Raw genomic sequence first — 17,364 nt, 5'->3', positions numbered from 1 at the left:
AGAAAAGAGCTCTGAGCCGGCCTCTCATCCCCACTTCTCTTCTGCGTTCTGTACTGGCTCTGGGAGCTGAGGCAGGCTGCCCTCTGTAGTTCTGTTTTCTCACCTTTAAAACGACGGCATTAAATTTTGTGACATCTACTATAATTTCCAACTGCAAAATTCTGCTTTTAAGCTATTCTTATTCTAAGAGAGACATAATGTCATTTTCATTTCTACATATCTTTACTTTTAGCCAAACTCACACCTACAAATGGGTCCACAAAAAGATAACGTAGGAACTTGCTCTCTCTCTCTCTCTCTCTCTCTCTCTCTCATATACATAGAAAATGTTATCAATACTTCCTGGGGTTGGGAGAGTGATTTTTATGATGCCTGTTTACCTCCTGGATTTCTAATAGGATATATGAAGTAAAGTTAAAATATGCTCATCAAACATAGACTGAATTAAATTTTTCTTTTGCCTATTGTTTTTTCATAGATAGGCTTTAATAAATAACCTTGGAAAATCATTTAAAGAGATGAAACACTCTCATTGTTCAGCTTCTTTGTGATGATGACAACAAGGTTTTATTAAAAAGGATATTCAATGAACTGTATGTGAATGGCTTTGAATGTGTTCTTCCAGTTCTCTTTTTACGTATATTGTAAAGAGCAGAGACACAAGGATTCTCATCTAGGTTTTGAGCCAAAGCAAATGATCAGGTTACACCTGTTTGGCTTACACTACCTTGGAAACCTCTGGACTCCATTTTCCTAAGTCTAAAGCACTAATTCCCTCCAGGCAAATAATTTAATCAACTCATGTTTGGTTTTTTTTTTTTTCTTAAATGATCAACCAACTGGATCTCTTCTTAATCTCCACATCTGTGTCAAGAGGTAAGCTTATTTCTCTTATGATATTTATTTAATAGGAAAATGTCATTCTTGTAGTTGGGTAGTCATTACTTCTTTCTAAAAAGTTTTGGAGAGAGAAGTAATCCTAATTATTACAAACCTAGACTTCCTGCTCTTCAGTTTGTGCCTCATCACAGCTGTCCTTTCTGGATAAGCTGCCTCTATGTAATGCTGCTCATTTGCAATGTGTTGTTGACTTGGGGCTTTTGGAGGCTGTGGCCAAGTCAGAATGCCTCGCCTGAGCACAGTGTGAGTGGATTGAATGAGTGGGATGATGGGGGCAAAGAGGAACAGCACAAGATTTTTCCGTGGTCTTTTCTGTGTGACTTGAGGACAACCTTTGCATGTTCCTGAGAAGTGATCCTCTAAAAATGACAATGCCTTTATTCAATAGGAAATTAAAATACCAGGCAAGTGGAATATGTGTACATGTTTCGGACTGTACGGGTATATTTTACTCAGCATTGCTCATGGAAACCTCAGTGTTGACAATTCATATTTTTAGTACACTTTTATTTACATGCATAAAACTTAAAATTAGGTGTAAAATCATTTTACATCTCTAGGCTAATCCTTAGGCTTATGGATCTTATGCAACCATACTTACAAAAGAAAAATCAAGCATCACAAAACCAATACAATGTAAAGTAACTAAAATTTAGTGAACAAAAAATGTTGCTTTGCTGAAATTCAATCACTACTTATTAAGAGAATAAGACACTGACTGCAGAAGCCCAGGTCCTTTGAGTTGGTCCTGCCTAGCCCACCGTGGCCTGGGTGATGACTTCTTCTTCCACCACTTGTCTCCACTCCAAGTACTTGCAACTTCATTCATGCTGCCCTCTCAACATGGCTTCACTTGGCTCTCTCATGAGCAGAGTCCATCATGTGTTGTTTCTCATCAGCCCACATAATTTAAGTTCTGCATCTGCAATGTGATTTTAAATATGATGTAACAATCAGAAGTCAACTGACATTTTCTGCAAAGGGTGAGATAGTAAATATTTTATGCTTTGAGAGCCATATGTACTATCTCTGTTACAACCATTCAACTCTGTTATTTTAGCATAAAAGCAGCCATATACATCAAGAAACACATGGGAATGGTTGTTTTACCCCCCAAAATCCTTATTTACAAAACAGGTGGTAAACTGAATTTGGCCTGAAGGCTGTGTATTTTTCCAAATTCATTTGAGATTTTTAATAAAATTATTAAATGGTTGAATCAATATTGATGTTAGTGATGAAAACTGTTGCTGTAAGTTCAACATTTGAATTATTTGAGTAAATAGGAATGAATGGATACTTCCTGTCCATATTAGATATGACAGCCAAGTAATATGAAAATTACTTTCCCTTCTCATATTTTTTAGCCGAATCTCTCAGTGTGGTTGATGGGAAGAGTAAAGGCCTTTGAAGACCGTATGAACAATTTATTCTACAGCAAAACCCACAGAAGTTGACACTGCATACTTCACCTGAGATTCATATTTGCTATATTCTAGGCTAAATGTAGCTAGTAGATATTTACTAAACAGCTACTTTATGCTAAGCACTTTGGAGGATACAAAACAAGTAGAAAACATGGTCTTCAACTCCAAGCAATATATAAGGTGGAGAAACAATCTATAAAAGACTAGTTAAGATGGTATATCATCAAATGCAAAAATATGTGCTAAGGCTTAGGGGCTACAAAATCTGAAGACAGAAAAGTCACAACTTGGAAGACTATGAAGAGGACGTAGGGCAGAAAAGAGGAAGGAGCAGTGCGAGCAAGTGCATGGAGATGGGAACCACTTGTGGGGTTGAGATGGGAGACGTGGGTAGGTAGAGTGGGGAGGATGAATCATTTGACCTAAGTGGGTGTTGGTGAATGTTGGTAGACAAGATGTTGGGGACATCTCCCACTTGCTTTTCTTGCAGAAATGGAACAGTATGGCCCAGACCCCAAGTCCAGCTAGGAGTTAAGGAAGTGGGGACCTCAGAACAGAAATGCTGAGTTTAGTAGAGAATGGAGTGACACAGTTCAGGTAGAAATAGAGAGGCTGGATATAAGGAGAGGCATGGCTGAGATTCCCAAATGTTTCTGGGGAAGTTTCTAAGATCTAAAGAGACTTAATCCCATTCATCTCTGAAGTTTGCACTGTTATGTAGGCACTGGGTGTGCAATAGTGGACAATCAAGGTACTTGCTTAAGTTGCCAGATAAAATATATGTATATTGCCCAGTTAAATTTAATTTCTGGTAAACAATGAATACTTGTTTAGTATAAGTATCTCAAATATTGGATGGCACACTTATACTAGAATTATATTCATTGTTTATCTGAAATACAAATTTAACTGGATATCCTACATTTTCATTAGCTCCATCTGGCAACACTAGTCCCTTCTCTCATAGACAGATATTGATCATATAAGTAAGTATGTGATTGTAAGTTATAAGAAGCATGAAGGATTGGTCATATAAGTAAGTATGTGATTGTAAGTTATAAGAAGCATGAAGAAAAAATAGCCAACATTGCAAACAAAGAAGACCAAATTTAGATTGGTAGGCTCAGGGAAGGCTTCTCTGATTCAGGTGAAGGAATGAGAGCACCACAGGTGGCAGGAACAAAGTAGAAGTAGGGTCTAAAGAAGGGAGTGAAAGAAAAGGAGTGTGCCTGGAATTCAGTGCACCTTGGACACATGCACAGTGAGGTGGGGCAGACAGGCAAGGGCACTGCTGTGCAGGGCTTTGTCATCCAGGGAAGTATTTGGCCTTTTTTTTCTATCTTAAATGCAATGGGAAGCCCTGTTAGGGTTTTAAGCAGAGAAATGAGACAATATAACCTCCATTAATCTGGTTATGGGATGGAGAATGAGTTGGAAGAGGCCAAGATAAGAAAAGGGTAGACAGATACCAGACAATGGATGAGGGAAGCTTGGATCGGAGTGGTGGCAGGGCAGATGAACAAAAAGTGAGAAGTTTTGGGCTGTATTTTTGAAGGTAGAAACTTTGGACTTGAACATAGATTGGATGTGGGGTTCGGGACAGAGAGGAGGTGAATGAAGAGGGGCAGCATTTTAGGGGGAGGTAGAAAATGGAGTAAGCAATAGCAAGAGTTCACTTCTGAACATTTGAAGTTTATGAGATGGCATCCTACATATGAGAAGGAAGCAGCTGGAGCTCAGAGATGAGCGGTCTGGATGGGAAACATAATTTGGGGAGTCGTTGACCTGTACATAAAGACAAGACAGATTGAAAATGGTTCAGCACACGATTTTCCTACATGGTAACCTTCCAGAAATATATTAATAGGATTGATTTGTATATGTTTATTCAATAAACAGACTTGCTTAACTGTTACAAAAACATACAGGCATAAAAGAGTGATAACTCTGATTTCTTAGCATTTTGTTTTTATTAAGTTTATTTTCTTCAGATCTGATTTTCTATGTTCTTTTTGTAAAAAACAATTATGGGCAACACAGAAAATCATGAACAAATAAAATCATATAAGAACTTTTTTGTCAATAAGCATTATTAATATTTTGTTATTCCTCCTTTTGTCCCTATTTCTATTCCCTATACAAACAGTTCTCCATAAACATTCAGATTATTTGAACTACTATTGTTCCCTTAAATTCTAAATAGGCTTCCTTCCACCCACATTTTTGGGGAACTTTTTTTGTAAAAAAAAAATATATATGTGTACATATATATATATATATTGGTAAAAATATAACAAAATTTAGCATTGCAATTATTTTATGTTCACATAAATTAATTACTACTATTTATTTTCAAAACTTTTTCAACCTTAAACAGAAACTCTGTAACTATTAAACAATAACTCCCCATTTTTAATTCCTTCCAGCCCCTCCTTGGTAATGCCTATTTTCTAGATGCTTCATATAAGTGGAATCTCACAATATTTGTGTGTCTTATTTCACTTACCAGAATGCCTTCAAGGTCCATCCTTGCTGTAGCATGTGGCATAACTTCCTTCCTTTTTCTGACCGAATGCATTTGTTTATCCATTCATCTGTTGATGTAACTTGAGTTGTTTCCACCTTTTGCCTATTGAAAATAATGCTGTAATGAACATTGGCATTCAAATATCTCTTTGAGTCCCTGTTTTTAATTTATTTTGGGGGGGTATATATCTAAAAGAGGAATTGCTGGGTCATATGGCGATTTCATGTTTAGATTTTTGAGGAAATGCCAAACTTTTTCACAGTGGCTGCATTTTACATTCCCACCAGCTTTGTACAAGGGTTCCAATTTCTCCAACATCCTTGCCAACACTTGTTTGTTTACTTTTTAAAAATTATACTCATTCTAGTAAGTGTGAAGTGGTATTTCATTGTAGTTTTGATTTGTACTTCCCTAACGACTAGTGATGTTGAAATCTTTCCATGTGTGCCCATGGACATGAACTAAAGGGGGTGGGAATGTGGGTGGGAGGGGGTATGCAGGGCAGAGGGGAATAAAGGGGGGGAAATGGGACAACTGTAACAGCATAATCGATAAAATATATTTAAAAAAAAAAGAAATCTTTCCATGTGTGGATTGGCCATTTGTATCTTCTTTGGAGAGATGTTTATTCAAGTTTGTGCCCATTTTTTGAGTTGTCTTTTGTTGTTGAGTTTTAGGAGCATATATATATATTCTGAATATTAAGACCTTACCAGATATATGACTTACAATTTTTTTTTCATTTTGTAGGTTGCTGTTTTTACTTTCCTGATAATATTCTGTGATGAACAAAAGTCTTTTAATTTTGATGAAGTTCAATTTATTATTTCCTTTTTGTTGCTCATGTTTTTGGTGTCATGTCTAAGAATCCATTACCAAACCCAAAATCATGAAGATTTACCACTATGTGTTCTTTTAAAAGTTTTATGGTATTAGCTGTTATTGATTCATTTTGAGTTATTGTTTTTAATGATATGAGGTAGGAACCCAACTGTATTCCTTTGCATGTGAAAATCTGGCTGTCCCAGCACCTTCTTCTCATTTCCACTTTTAATTTAGATCAAATGTTTGGTGGAATTTTGAAACTTTCCAAAATCATTCCTGATATTGAAAATATTGAATATTTACTTTCTAAAAGTATTAATTAATCAAATTTTCCATATTGAATTCCTGTGCAGTTAACTGGTACCTCTTAAGAGAAAGGAGAACAATCATAGACTTGCTTCATTAGAATTGGTAAGTGGAAACTCTTTAAAAATTGGGAGTAAACCTTGGTGATTTAATAAAAGGAATACATTAAAGGTCCTTATTAAAATAGGGCAACAACACAAACTATTAACATATAAAAATATTTAGCCCTGGCTGGTGTAGCTCAGTGGGTTGAACACTGGCCTGCAAATCAAAAGGTTACCAGTTCGATTCATGGTCAGGGCACAGGCCTGGGCTGTGGGCCAGGTCCCTAATTGAGGGTATGTGAGAGACAACTAATTGAAGTTTCTCTCACACATTGATGTTTCTCACCTTTGCTTTCTCCCTCCTTTCCTGTCTCTAAAAATAAGTAAATAAAATCTTTATATATATATATTAATATTAATATTAATATAAAATTTTAAGCTAATAACTTCACTGCTTTCATATGCTTCAAGGGCTGTTAAATGGAGATTCCAATTTTCCACTTTCACAGTAACAGAGCTAGAGAAAAAAATATATTTAACTTGCAACTAGAAGACTTTACTTTGAAATCAAGAAGAGGTTTTCATGACAAAGAAGAAAATAATAATAATAATAATACTTATTGAGCACCTACCATATGTCAGACTCTGTTTTGAGCTCCATGAGATAGGTACTATTATCACAGATAAACTTGGACTTGAACCCAAGTTCAATGCTGTGCCCAGGCTCCCCTACTATGCTAAACCAGCTCTATTAAAAGTGATATAACATTAGAACACTCCCCACCCTGAGAAAGACCATTGCCTCTCCATCAGCAGAGAATTTCAGAATAGGTTGAACATTTATCAGTCAAATGAAATTCATAATCCTGACACATTGGATGGCACCAGTCTTTGGATTATGTTCAAATGCCCCCCCCCCCGCCCTTTTAAAAGTGCTTTTATTTTAGCAAAACAGTCTGTATCTACTTTACCTTCCTCCCTTCTCTAAAATGCCCAACAGAGCACTTTAAAATGTTCTGTAACATCACATAAATACCTGCCCGGGTAACACGAACAGATGCCCAATGACACACGTCATACAGAAACATAACGCCTTTTATTCTTGTACAATCTTTGGGGCTTCATTTTAATAACTCATGGAGACATTAACCTTTCAGGTGGATCTGAGGCTCCTTTTTACTTAATAGAGTTTTGTTTGTGTTCTGAAACCAAGGACATTGGAGAATTTATTTCCTATTGAATACAGAGCATTGTGTATATGTATCTTTGTTTTCTCTAAAAATAGCTCTTAACCTTCACCCATCTACTCAGGGCTCTCATGTGTGGGCTTGCTACATACTCTTCCCTCAGGAAGAAATAATGTGATGTGCTCCAACAGGTGTCCTGTTATAACAATATCCCAATTTTCCTAACCTCCTGGTTCCCCTCACAGCCACTTCCATGATACTCTTTTGGCTGGGTCTATGAAGAGGCAATTATTTCTGTAATAGGAAATGGGACCTGAAATGGCAAGCTTTTCACGTGAGACATCACAAAGTATATTAATGGCAGACCTGGAGCTCCAACCCATATCTTCTGCTTAAGCAGTTTTCAACTGGAGAGATTTCACCTTATTTCTCCAGAGTACATTTAGAAATGTCTGGAAACATTGTTGGTTGTCACAAATGGGGGTGGGAGGTGATGATACAAGTATCTAGCTGGTAGCAGCCTGGGATGTTGCTAAACACCCTATAGTGCACAGGACAGCAGCAACAGAGAATGACCCAGCCCAAAATGTCAATGGTGCCACTGTCGAGAAACTCTGTTTTAAAATAGTGGAATTACTTTGTGAGGCATGTGATTGTCTGGCTACTGTGCTGTACACCTGTGCAATAGTGTTGAAGATGGACTGTGGTTTAAAAAGAAATGCACCACAGTTTGTCACTTCTACCTAGCCTTCATTTCTTCCTTCCCTGGGGTCAGACTTGCATCAAGGTCTGATGGTTTTCTGAACTTCTCCTGGCTTCCTTCCTGTTTCCTTTCACAGGCATTTTCCCTAATAAATTTCTTGTGCTTTTAACCAAAAATAATGGAAACTGGATTTGAACCCTGCTCAAAAACATTAAACAGAGAGTGGAAATCATATAATGGGCACAACTGACAAAAACTAGGGCCCAGCCCACAAAGTTCAATTATAAACAAGACAGAAGCAGAGAGTGCCAGAAAGACGATGTCACTGAAATGAAACAGAAAGTTCCCCAGGTTTTTATCAGCTTTTACAGGAAAGGAAAGCAAGAGATGGAGAGAAGTACAAGAGAATTAAGCAGAACTGAGTATGTACTAGGATGATAAGGGAAGAGATGATGAGAATTAAAATAGAAGTCTCATCATTTGTACTGTATAGGGGACGACTGTATAGGTGATAAAGGTTTCAGCAGTAACTTGGAGATAAATTTGAGAGATAATTAGGAGGAATCAGAAGAACTTGGTGAGCAATTACAAAAGGGTCGTGAGAGGAGTCCAGAATGAACATGAAATTTCTCGGTTGGGTGCTTGGATACTGGTGATGACCTCAACTAGGCAAGGAATGTGGGCAGATCAAGAATGAGATGTAGAGCTGGAATGATCATTTTGAGGCAAGAAGAGACTGACCTTTCCCTCCAAACTTGGTAAAAAAGGTAACAGGTATGGATGTAAGTAGGTCTGGAGGGATAAAGGAGCACAGCTTGAGAAAGTTGATATTGTAGAACCTCACTTTTCACTATCAGATTGTAGGCAAACTCAGCTGCTAGTATGGGACACCAAACATGGAAGGTGGTAGGGAATAACCTTGAAGGATGGGGGAGGGACATTGACAAATTAGAGAAAGTGAGTAGAGACTATGACTTCAGGAAGCTGGCATGTTTGAAAGTGGGTGTGTGGGGGGCGGGCAATGACCAACGAAATTCCCAATTACATTGGGCATGACATCAGTTACATCTGTGAACTAGTTGTAGCATCTCCTTGTATGAAAGCGAGCATGTCCTATGGCAGGGGTGTCAAACTCATTTTCACCAGGGGGCCAAATCAGCCTTGAGATTGCCTTCAAAGGGCGGAATGTAATTTTAGGACTGTATAAATGTAACTACTCCTTAACTAGGGGTAAGGAGCTCAGCACTGCTTCCGGGTAGAAACAAGGTGCTGGGTTGGATAAAACAAGGTTGAAGACTGGATTTGGCCCACGGGCCTTCTGTTTGCCACCTGTGTCCTATGGGATTCTTAAGAGAGCTGTCAACATCCAGGGTTGTGATAATGCAGAAATTTTCATATAGCTCCCATAACCCCATAATCAAGTAAGACAGTAGACATACATGGTCAGTGGAATAGAAATAGGTGAATCATGATGAAATTGTTTTCTTTTGTAGAATCTTGCCTTCTACAAAAGCCATGAGCCTAAGCCATGAGTTGGATGTTCCTCAGAGATCTCCTAAGTGGAGTGAATAAACACTCAACCAGGACTGGGCAGATTTGGCTAGCTGTTGTGTTCATCTTCTGCTTGCTGGTCTACATGGTGGCAGCAGAGCATGTGTGGAAAGATGAGCAGGAGTTTGAATGCAACATTAGACAGCCTGGTTGTGAAAATGTGTGTTTTGACTATTTCTTCCCCATCTCCCAGGTAAGACTTTGGGCCTTAAAACTGATCACGGTCTCCATGTCTTTGCTGCTCATTGTTCTACATGTAGCCTATCATGAGGGTAGAGAAAAAGCACAGAAACTATATGTTAGTATAGGTACAATGGATGGGGGCCTGTGGTACACCTACCTTATCAGCCTCGTTGTTAAAATTAGTTTTGAAATTGGCTTCCTGGTTTTATTTTACAAGCTGTATGATGGCTTTAGTGTTCCTTACCTTATAAAGTGTGATTTGAAGCCCTGTCCCAACACTGTGGACTGCTTCATGTCCAAACCCAGAGAAAACCATCTTCATCCTCTTCATGGTGATTACCTCATGCCTGTGCATTGTGTTGAATTTCACTGAAGTGAGCTTTTTGGTTCTCAAGTGCCTTATGAAGTGCTCTCTCCAAAAGTGCTCTAAAGGACTCAAGTTGTGTGTGTGAAGGCCCCAACCTTATATTGGTTGAACGTGGTGAGACAGGGGCCCCTCCACCACACCAGAATCACCGTTCAACCTCTGCCATTAGCACACCCCAGCCAAGTGAAACAGAGCTTCCTTGCAACACACAAGGAGGTTAAACAAAGAATATCTGCATCCCTCCTAAGCAAGACCTACTAGGCTGGGTTGGAAGATAGGTGGTGTCAGCTTTAATGTAATTTGGGAAGAATTTAAAAATTTTTTCAGTATGTGCTCAGTCATGTACACCAGACAGGGGTCTCATCATTTTGTTTCAGACTTCGTGTGGGTACATGAACGGTGTTTGAATAGTTGATTGTAAATTAGTCTGAAGAAACCCAACAGCATCTTTCTAAGGGGTTGGATCTCTCAAGTGGAAGGTATGAAAAGTGACATTTCTGACAAATGTGATGGCCTCCCAGCTACCATTGAGGCATTGGCAGTCTTTCCAGGGTGGCAGCCAAGGCTCCACTCACACAGCCCTACCCAATCTTTGCAGGGAAAGACTATGGTGAGGGTGGGGTGGCAGCTAATCAGGGGCATCCAGAAGCATATCCAGTGAGGAGGCCCAGCCTGGGGAAAAGACCAAAGAGCCCATGACTCTGCAGTTTGTGTGTCCCTGGATATAAATGGGTGAGGGGAGAGGGAAAAAAGAGCCATCATTTAGTGGTCTCCAAGTTAAAGACACACTTCACTGGGGGATACCCCACTGAAGCCTGAACAGACACCTGAAAGGGTCACCTTAGTGTCACGATGGGAGGCAGGCTCCACAGATAAAAGCACATTGATAGGGAGTGGGGGAGGACCCAGAAAGAGAATATGCCCATTTAACACTTCTCTTTAACCACAGAACTTTAAAATACTTTGTAAATTTCTGTACTATTGGACTGTTTTTATAATCAGGAATTCACAACGTATCACACTATTGCCAGTTTCCTTCAATTTACTAGTACATCCCCCCTACCTCTAAACTAGGTAATTGTGTACTATACAGTTACTCTCCTTTTGAAAATAACTCTTTGGATTTAATATTCTAACCTATGTACCTTTCTCCAGAATAAAATTGAAGTAGTTTTGCAGTGTCATTTGGCTATTAGATAGCTTTGCTTGGCTGCACTGAGTACGGTGATTCTGTGAAACTTGTTCTGACAAGTTCAGAACAGGATTTCATTATAATTCATGCATAATGAAGGTCATTTGTGTTATTATGTAGTCCGCAGACTGTGTCACCAACAGGGCTCATAATCTGCCCTCAAGACTGTGTCCTTGACAATGGGGAGGAAGGTTAACTTTGTAACTTTTTCCCTTCCTTCAGTGGCCCAGATCACTGCTGGACTCCTCGTAACCTTACATCCATACACTTTACCATTTTACAGGAAAACCTCTTGCCTTCACAAATGTAGGTAACCACTGAAGGACTTAAAGGATTATCTTTTTTTGACAGTGATAGGCAGTTAAAGAGGTTTAAGGATTTTGAAGCCATGATCATGACATGAAATCTAGAAAGTAGGATTTTAGTGCACAGAACTGGAATGTAGACAAGGGAATTTTTCAGTCTGGATGGGTTTCTGCCAAAAACATTCCTGGGAAGCTCAGCTTCTCCTCATTAGTGACCACAGTGAGCCTGGCTCAAGCCAAGATCAGATGGATATGTACATTCCCTGCTTTTCCACTTTGCACAGAGCGAAGACTGAAAGGTAATGGGAGTAAGGGCTGTGAATGAAGTTGTTTAGATAGAAAGGTTAATTTTCCCCTATAAGCTTAATTTACAAAAATGTGTTTTAAGAACTTTGAGGCTGTCTTGGTGTCAGTGAAAACCCAAAGTATTTCAAAGTTGGCAGTTAACTTTTGCCATATTAATTGTTTCTTATCAATACATTAATATTGAACCATGATTGAACGGAGTCACTGTTTCATGCACCTTTAGAGATACATGATTCTTGTCTCAAGAAGATTTCCACTTTCATTAAGGAGCATGGATGTGAAGATGGGGTGCAGCACCTTACATCTGTATCCTGTATTTATGTGGTTGCCTCACTTGACCTTCCTACGTCTTTCTGGAGCTCAGAAAGCAGAGAGTAACCTTAGAGATGAAGAAAATGAGATCCCAAAAGGCAGTCACTTTTTTCAGGAATGTGTATCTAGAAAAGCATATATCAATCAACCATTGATTGGTCTTCCTTAAACTATTTTTTCACTACATTAGGCTGCCTTAATCACTAAACAGACATCTTCCTAATTTCATTCATCTCTGATTTTCAGTTATTTTGACTCTCTGGCACTTGTCCCCCAAATCTTTCTGGTTACAGACTTTGCCCCTGGCCACAGTGTTTCTTCTAATTGGAGATGGAGGAAAATTTTTTTCAAGTGCTTGTACAAAAGAATCCCTAGGACTGCAAGTGATTACGGTTTCAGTCTTCCGGAGGAAATTAAGCCCATTTCCTTCAGACAGACAGACTGCAAAGATGAGAGGGGAGGGGAAAAGGCAGAGACCTGAAAGTGTTTGAATTCCTCAGTTGTGCGGTCCGACCCTGGCTCCATCCCCACCCTTTCTGCAGTTTAGTTACGTTCTTACTTCAGCTGGTTTAAATAGAGTTTCTGTGTCTTGCAACTGAGTCCTAATAAAATCATAGTCTTCATAAGTCTCTTTCTTGTATAATAGAAAAAAGGAGGTAGGACATTTCTCTCATACTGAGCCTTTCCTTTTTCGGCATTGAGCATACTTTTATAAGTATGTACATATAGAATGTTTGTGTAAATCAGGGAAAGATGTGGAAGGGTCTAGAGACTGATTGCAGTAAAAGAGGAAGAGATGAACTTTTTCTTTATAAATCTGTTCATTGTTTCACATGTTACTTTTGTTTTTAAAAATTTAATAAAGAAAAACCATTAAAAAGCCCAAAGCACCTCCTCTCCCTTTTCTAGCACATATCCCATCACATGCATGTAACAGTTTCCTTAAGTAGTGATGCCAGTTGATTTCTAGGTTACATTTTACTGTGTTTGCATGTTTAATACTATATAAGCCACAAGAGTAGGGATTTCACAGCTCTGTAGAAAGTTGGTGAGAAAAGCAAGCAGCAGCGGGGGAGCACATGGAGGCAAAAAATGCCAGCATTCAGTTGAACTTTATGACAAAAGCCCAAGGAAGGTGTTAGGAAAGAGGCCTTCCAGAAGCACTTTAATATAAAATTGGGTCTTTTTTCCAACATAAATCTTTCTCCGGCTGTGGAAGACATGGGAGATTGTAGGATATTTGAAAATTTCCCACAGACCTATCATGATTCCTCTATGTCAGGGTGTCTAATGAACAACGCTCCTATTCTGAGATCATGAACATTACCTGTTACAATACTATAACATACTAATATAGTATGCTATATTAGACTTCCAGTCAAGATGGTGGCATAGGTAATCATAGCGTGCTTCCTTGGACAACCACATCAAAATTACAACTAAATTATAGAACAACCATCACTCAGAACTGTCAGAAACCAAGTTGAATAGAAGTCCAACAACTACAGAATTAAAGAAACCACATCCATTCAGCCTGGTAGGAGGGGCAGAGACACGGAATGGGCTGGTCCCACAACCACATGTGGTGGATAAAAATTCTGGAGAGATATCTTGGGTGTGAGGAGTCCCAGCACCACAGCAGGTTCTCCAACCCAGGGTTCTAGTGCCAGAAATCTAAGTGTCCTCAACTTCTGGCTGAAAAAACCAGCAGGGATTGAGTCTGTCGAAGAAACAGCTGGAGTCAAAAGCAGTTCCTCTTAAACAACCCACACACAGACTTACTCAAAGACTCACTCCCAAGCTCCAGCACTGGCAGGCATAGCAGCTTGAAAGGCACCAGTGGCATACAGGGAGGAACTGGAGTGTCTAGCATGAAGGCAAGAGCTGAGGGACAGCTTTCTCCTAAACAGAAAGGCAGGCAGGGGCCACTGTCCCTTTTCTGAACCCTCCCCACAACAGAGCCACAGAGCCGGCAGGTGGGGGCCATATCTGAGACTCCATCAACCTGGCTAACACTGTTTGCCCCACCCTGGAGATCCCTTGAGACTGTCCCACACAAATTACAAGCCCACCCAAGCTGTTAACAGAGACATTTCCATATGAATGGCTGGTCTTGGGTCATGCTCCACAACTTCCTAAATCCTCTCAAACAAGCAACAGTTGGCCTCAGTGAGGCCCTGAACCTTGTACCTCTTGCTAAGTGGCCCCAGGCCTGGCATTAGCAGCAGCCAGCCTAGACTCACAGCTTGGCTTTGCTTGGGAATCTCCACACCCAGCACAAGTAGCAGCCATCTCAGACTGCTTTATAGCCAATGGCAGTGTGGCCCCTGGCAAAACACAGGTGGGGCTGACCTTGGCCCGCACAATCTGGGAAACTCAAGCCTGCACACCCAGTGGACAGCAATGGAGCACCACCACCACCCTGCCCCTGCATAGCTGATCCTCCATGGAGTGTGGCGGTTGGTTGTCAATGGTCACAGCCCTGGGTAAATCCCACCCACTGACCCACTAACAGCAATCAAGGCTCAACTACAAGAGCAGAGTGTACTCAGCCCATACAAAGAGCACACCTCAAGTACTCAGCTTGGGTGATAGGGGAGGCTGTGCCACTGGACCCTATAGGACACCTACTACATTAGGTCATGCTACCAAGATGGAGCCATAGCAGCTCTACCTAACACATAGAAACAGGCACAGGATGTTTCCAAAATGAAAAGACAAAGAAACATGGCTCAAATGAAAGAAGAAATCAAAACTCCAGAAAAAGAACTAAATGAAATGGAGATAGGCAATCTATCAGATGCAGAGTTCAAAATACTTCTTCTAAGGATGGTGAAGAAACTTAGTAAGAACCTCACAGCCTTAAAAAGATCCAGTCAAAAACCAAGGATATACTAATTGAAATAAAGAACAATTTACAGGGAATCAACAGTGGAATGGATGAAGCCAAGAACCAAGTCAATGATTTGGAACATAAGGAAGCAAAAAACAACCAATCAGAACAAGAAGAAAAAAGAATCCCAAAAAATGAGGATAGTGTAAGTAGCCTCTGGGACAACTTTTCACATCAATAGGGGTGCCAGAAGGAGGACACCAAGAACTTGGAAATCTATTTGAAAATATAATGAAAGAAAACTTCCCTAGTTTGGTGAAGGAAATAGACATGCAAGTCCAGGAAGCAGAGAGAGTCCCAAACAAGATGGATGCAAAGAGGCCCACTCCAAGACACATAATAATTAAAATGCCAAAAGTTAAAATGAGAATCTAAAAGCAGCAAGAGAAAAGCAGTTATTTACCTACAGGGGAGTTCCTGTAAGACTGCTAGCTGATTTCTCAAAAAAAAAAAAAAAACAAAAAAACCCCACAAACCCAAAACCAAAAACACAAAAAAACCAAACTGCAGGCAAGAAGGGATTGGCAAGAAATAATCAAAGTTATGAAAAGCAGGGACCTACAGCCAAGATTGCTCTACTCAATAAAGCTATCATTTAGGATCGAAGAGCAGAAAAAGAGCTTCTGAGATAAGAAAAAACTAAAGGAGTTCATTATTACTGAAGCATTATTATATGAAATGTTAAAGGGACTTATTTAAGAAAAAGATTAAAACTCTGAATAAAATGGCAAATAATACATATCTATCAACAATTGAATCTAAAAACAAACTAAGCAAACAAGAACAGAGACAGAATCATGGATATAGAGAGCATTTTGATGGTTGCCAGATGGGAGGGGTGTGTGGAGAACAGGTGAAGAGGTGAGGGGATTAAGAAGTACAAATAGGTAGTTAGAGAATAGCCATGGGGATGTAAAGTACAGTATAGGAAATAGAGTACAGGACTTAGATGCAACTCATGGATATGAACAATGGTGTGGGGACTGCCTGAGGGAGTGGGGTTGCTGGGTGCAGGGGGGATAAGGGGGGAAACTGAGAAAACTGTGATAGCATAATAAATAAAATGTAACTAAAAAAATACAATACCATAATGCACCATATATCCTGTTTGAAAGCAAAGTGAATGAGCTCTGGATGTTAACCAAATAGGTCAACATTCCCATCTACTTGGAGGTGAAGTATCAGACCCATCCCCTCTATGGAGATTTAATTTTTTATTAAAAAGGAAAAGAAAAATATTCAGGGAAAAGTAATATATGTAATTTGTTAATTTTTTAATCTTTTTTTCATAAATTAATGCCTCCCATCAGAGTTCATATACACAGAATTATATAGAAATAGTGGTGAACCTACTTGCCTATACAGAATAATAGAAAGTTGAAGACGTAGAATCTAGATTCCTATCCTTCAGTAAAAAGTCACTGTACAGCGGATTGTGTCCAGAGACAAATATTAAGCAATACAATTTCCATGTTTTGGCTATAAAAACGTCTTTATCTAAATTAATAATCATTAATCCCATTAATAAAAGGAATATTAATCACTAAGTTAACAAGTGCTTTCATTTATAGAGCATATAAATGAAAGTAAATGCAGTAACTTGAGACTTGACTTTCTGTGAAAGGTGAGCAAATGTGAGAAGATTGCCCCCAATTACATTAATTTGCTGACCACAATAAAGCTACTGACTGTGGCTACAGTTAAAGATCTTGTCTCATTCATATCTTTGTATCCTTGTATCCCCACAACTTAGGTCTCCGTACCTAGGAGCTCAATCTTTCTTGGAAAAAATATTTGTGTTCCTTTTGCCTCGTCAATCTTTTGTGTACCCAATATTTCCTCCTTTTCACCTAAAAGAATTCTGATTTTGTTGGGGTGGCAATGGGCTCAGCTATAAAAAGCCCATTTCCAAGTCTCCTTTGCATGTAAATAGTGTAATTACCTTCATATCAAACCCACGAGATTGATTCATACTTTGAGAAATGCATGAATCTCTTCATTTCTGCAGTGAACATCTACCATGAAGGGATTTTGAGGATGGAAGCTAGACCTTCTGAAGCAATAGAAACCCCCGGGGACATTGATGCTATTACGAAATTGCTATCAGCCCTGAACCACTGAGCTTCATGATTTTGTTTTGTTTATGTTAGAGAAAACTTAATTCTTACCCGATGAAGTCATTTGTTAGTCTCTTACTTGTAGCCAAAACCAGTTCCTGACTACATTCATGTTAGTGATTAGTAAGACATAGAAGACCTATCTACTAGAGACAAGAGAAATGACCAGGATTTTGGATGACAAACAAAACAGTGATTAAAAATCTCAGTAGAATTTTG

At 39.2% G+C, this 17,364-nt stretch overlaps 1 protein-coding gene across 1 annotated transcript; it reads left to right on the top strand.

Moving 5' to 3' along the window:
• Positions 1-5,388: 5,388 nt before the first annotated feature.
• Positions 5,389-10,298, top strand: GJB7 (gap junction protein beta 7). Its single transcript, XM_045188540.2, is given in 4 exon segments — positions 5,389-6,090; positions 9,413-9,956; positions 9,958-10,083; positions 10,085-10,298. Coding segments are annotated over 3 exon segments (792 nt in total). The 5' UTR covers positions 5,389-6,090; positions 9,413-9,447; the 3' UTR covers positions 10,242-10,298.
• The last annotated feature ends 7,066 nt before the right edge of the window (positions 10,299-17,364 follow it).

The sequence above is a fragment of the Desmodus rotundus genome, chromosome 11 (genome assembly GCF_022682495.2).
Source record: "Desmodus rotundus isolate HL8 chromosome 11, HLdesRot8A.1, whole genome shotgun sequence".
Taxonomy (NCBI): domain Eukaryota; kingdom Metazoa; phylum Chordata; class Mammalia; order Chiroptera; family Phyllostomidae; genus Desmodus; species Desmodus rotundus.
The sequence above is the reverse complement of the archived record's forward strand: the minus strand, read 5'-3'. Positions and strand labels throughout refer to the sequence as shown.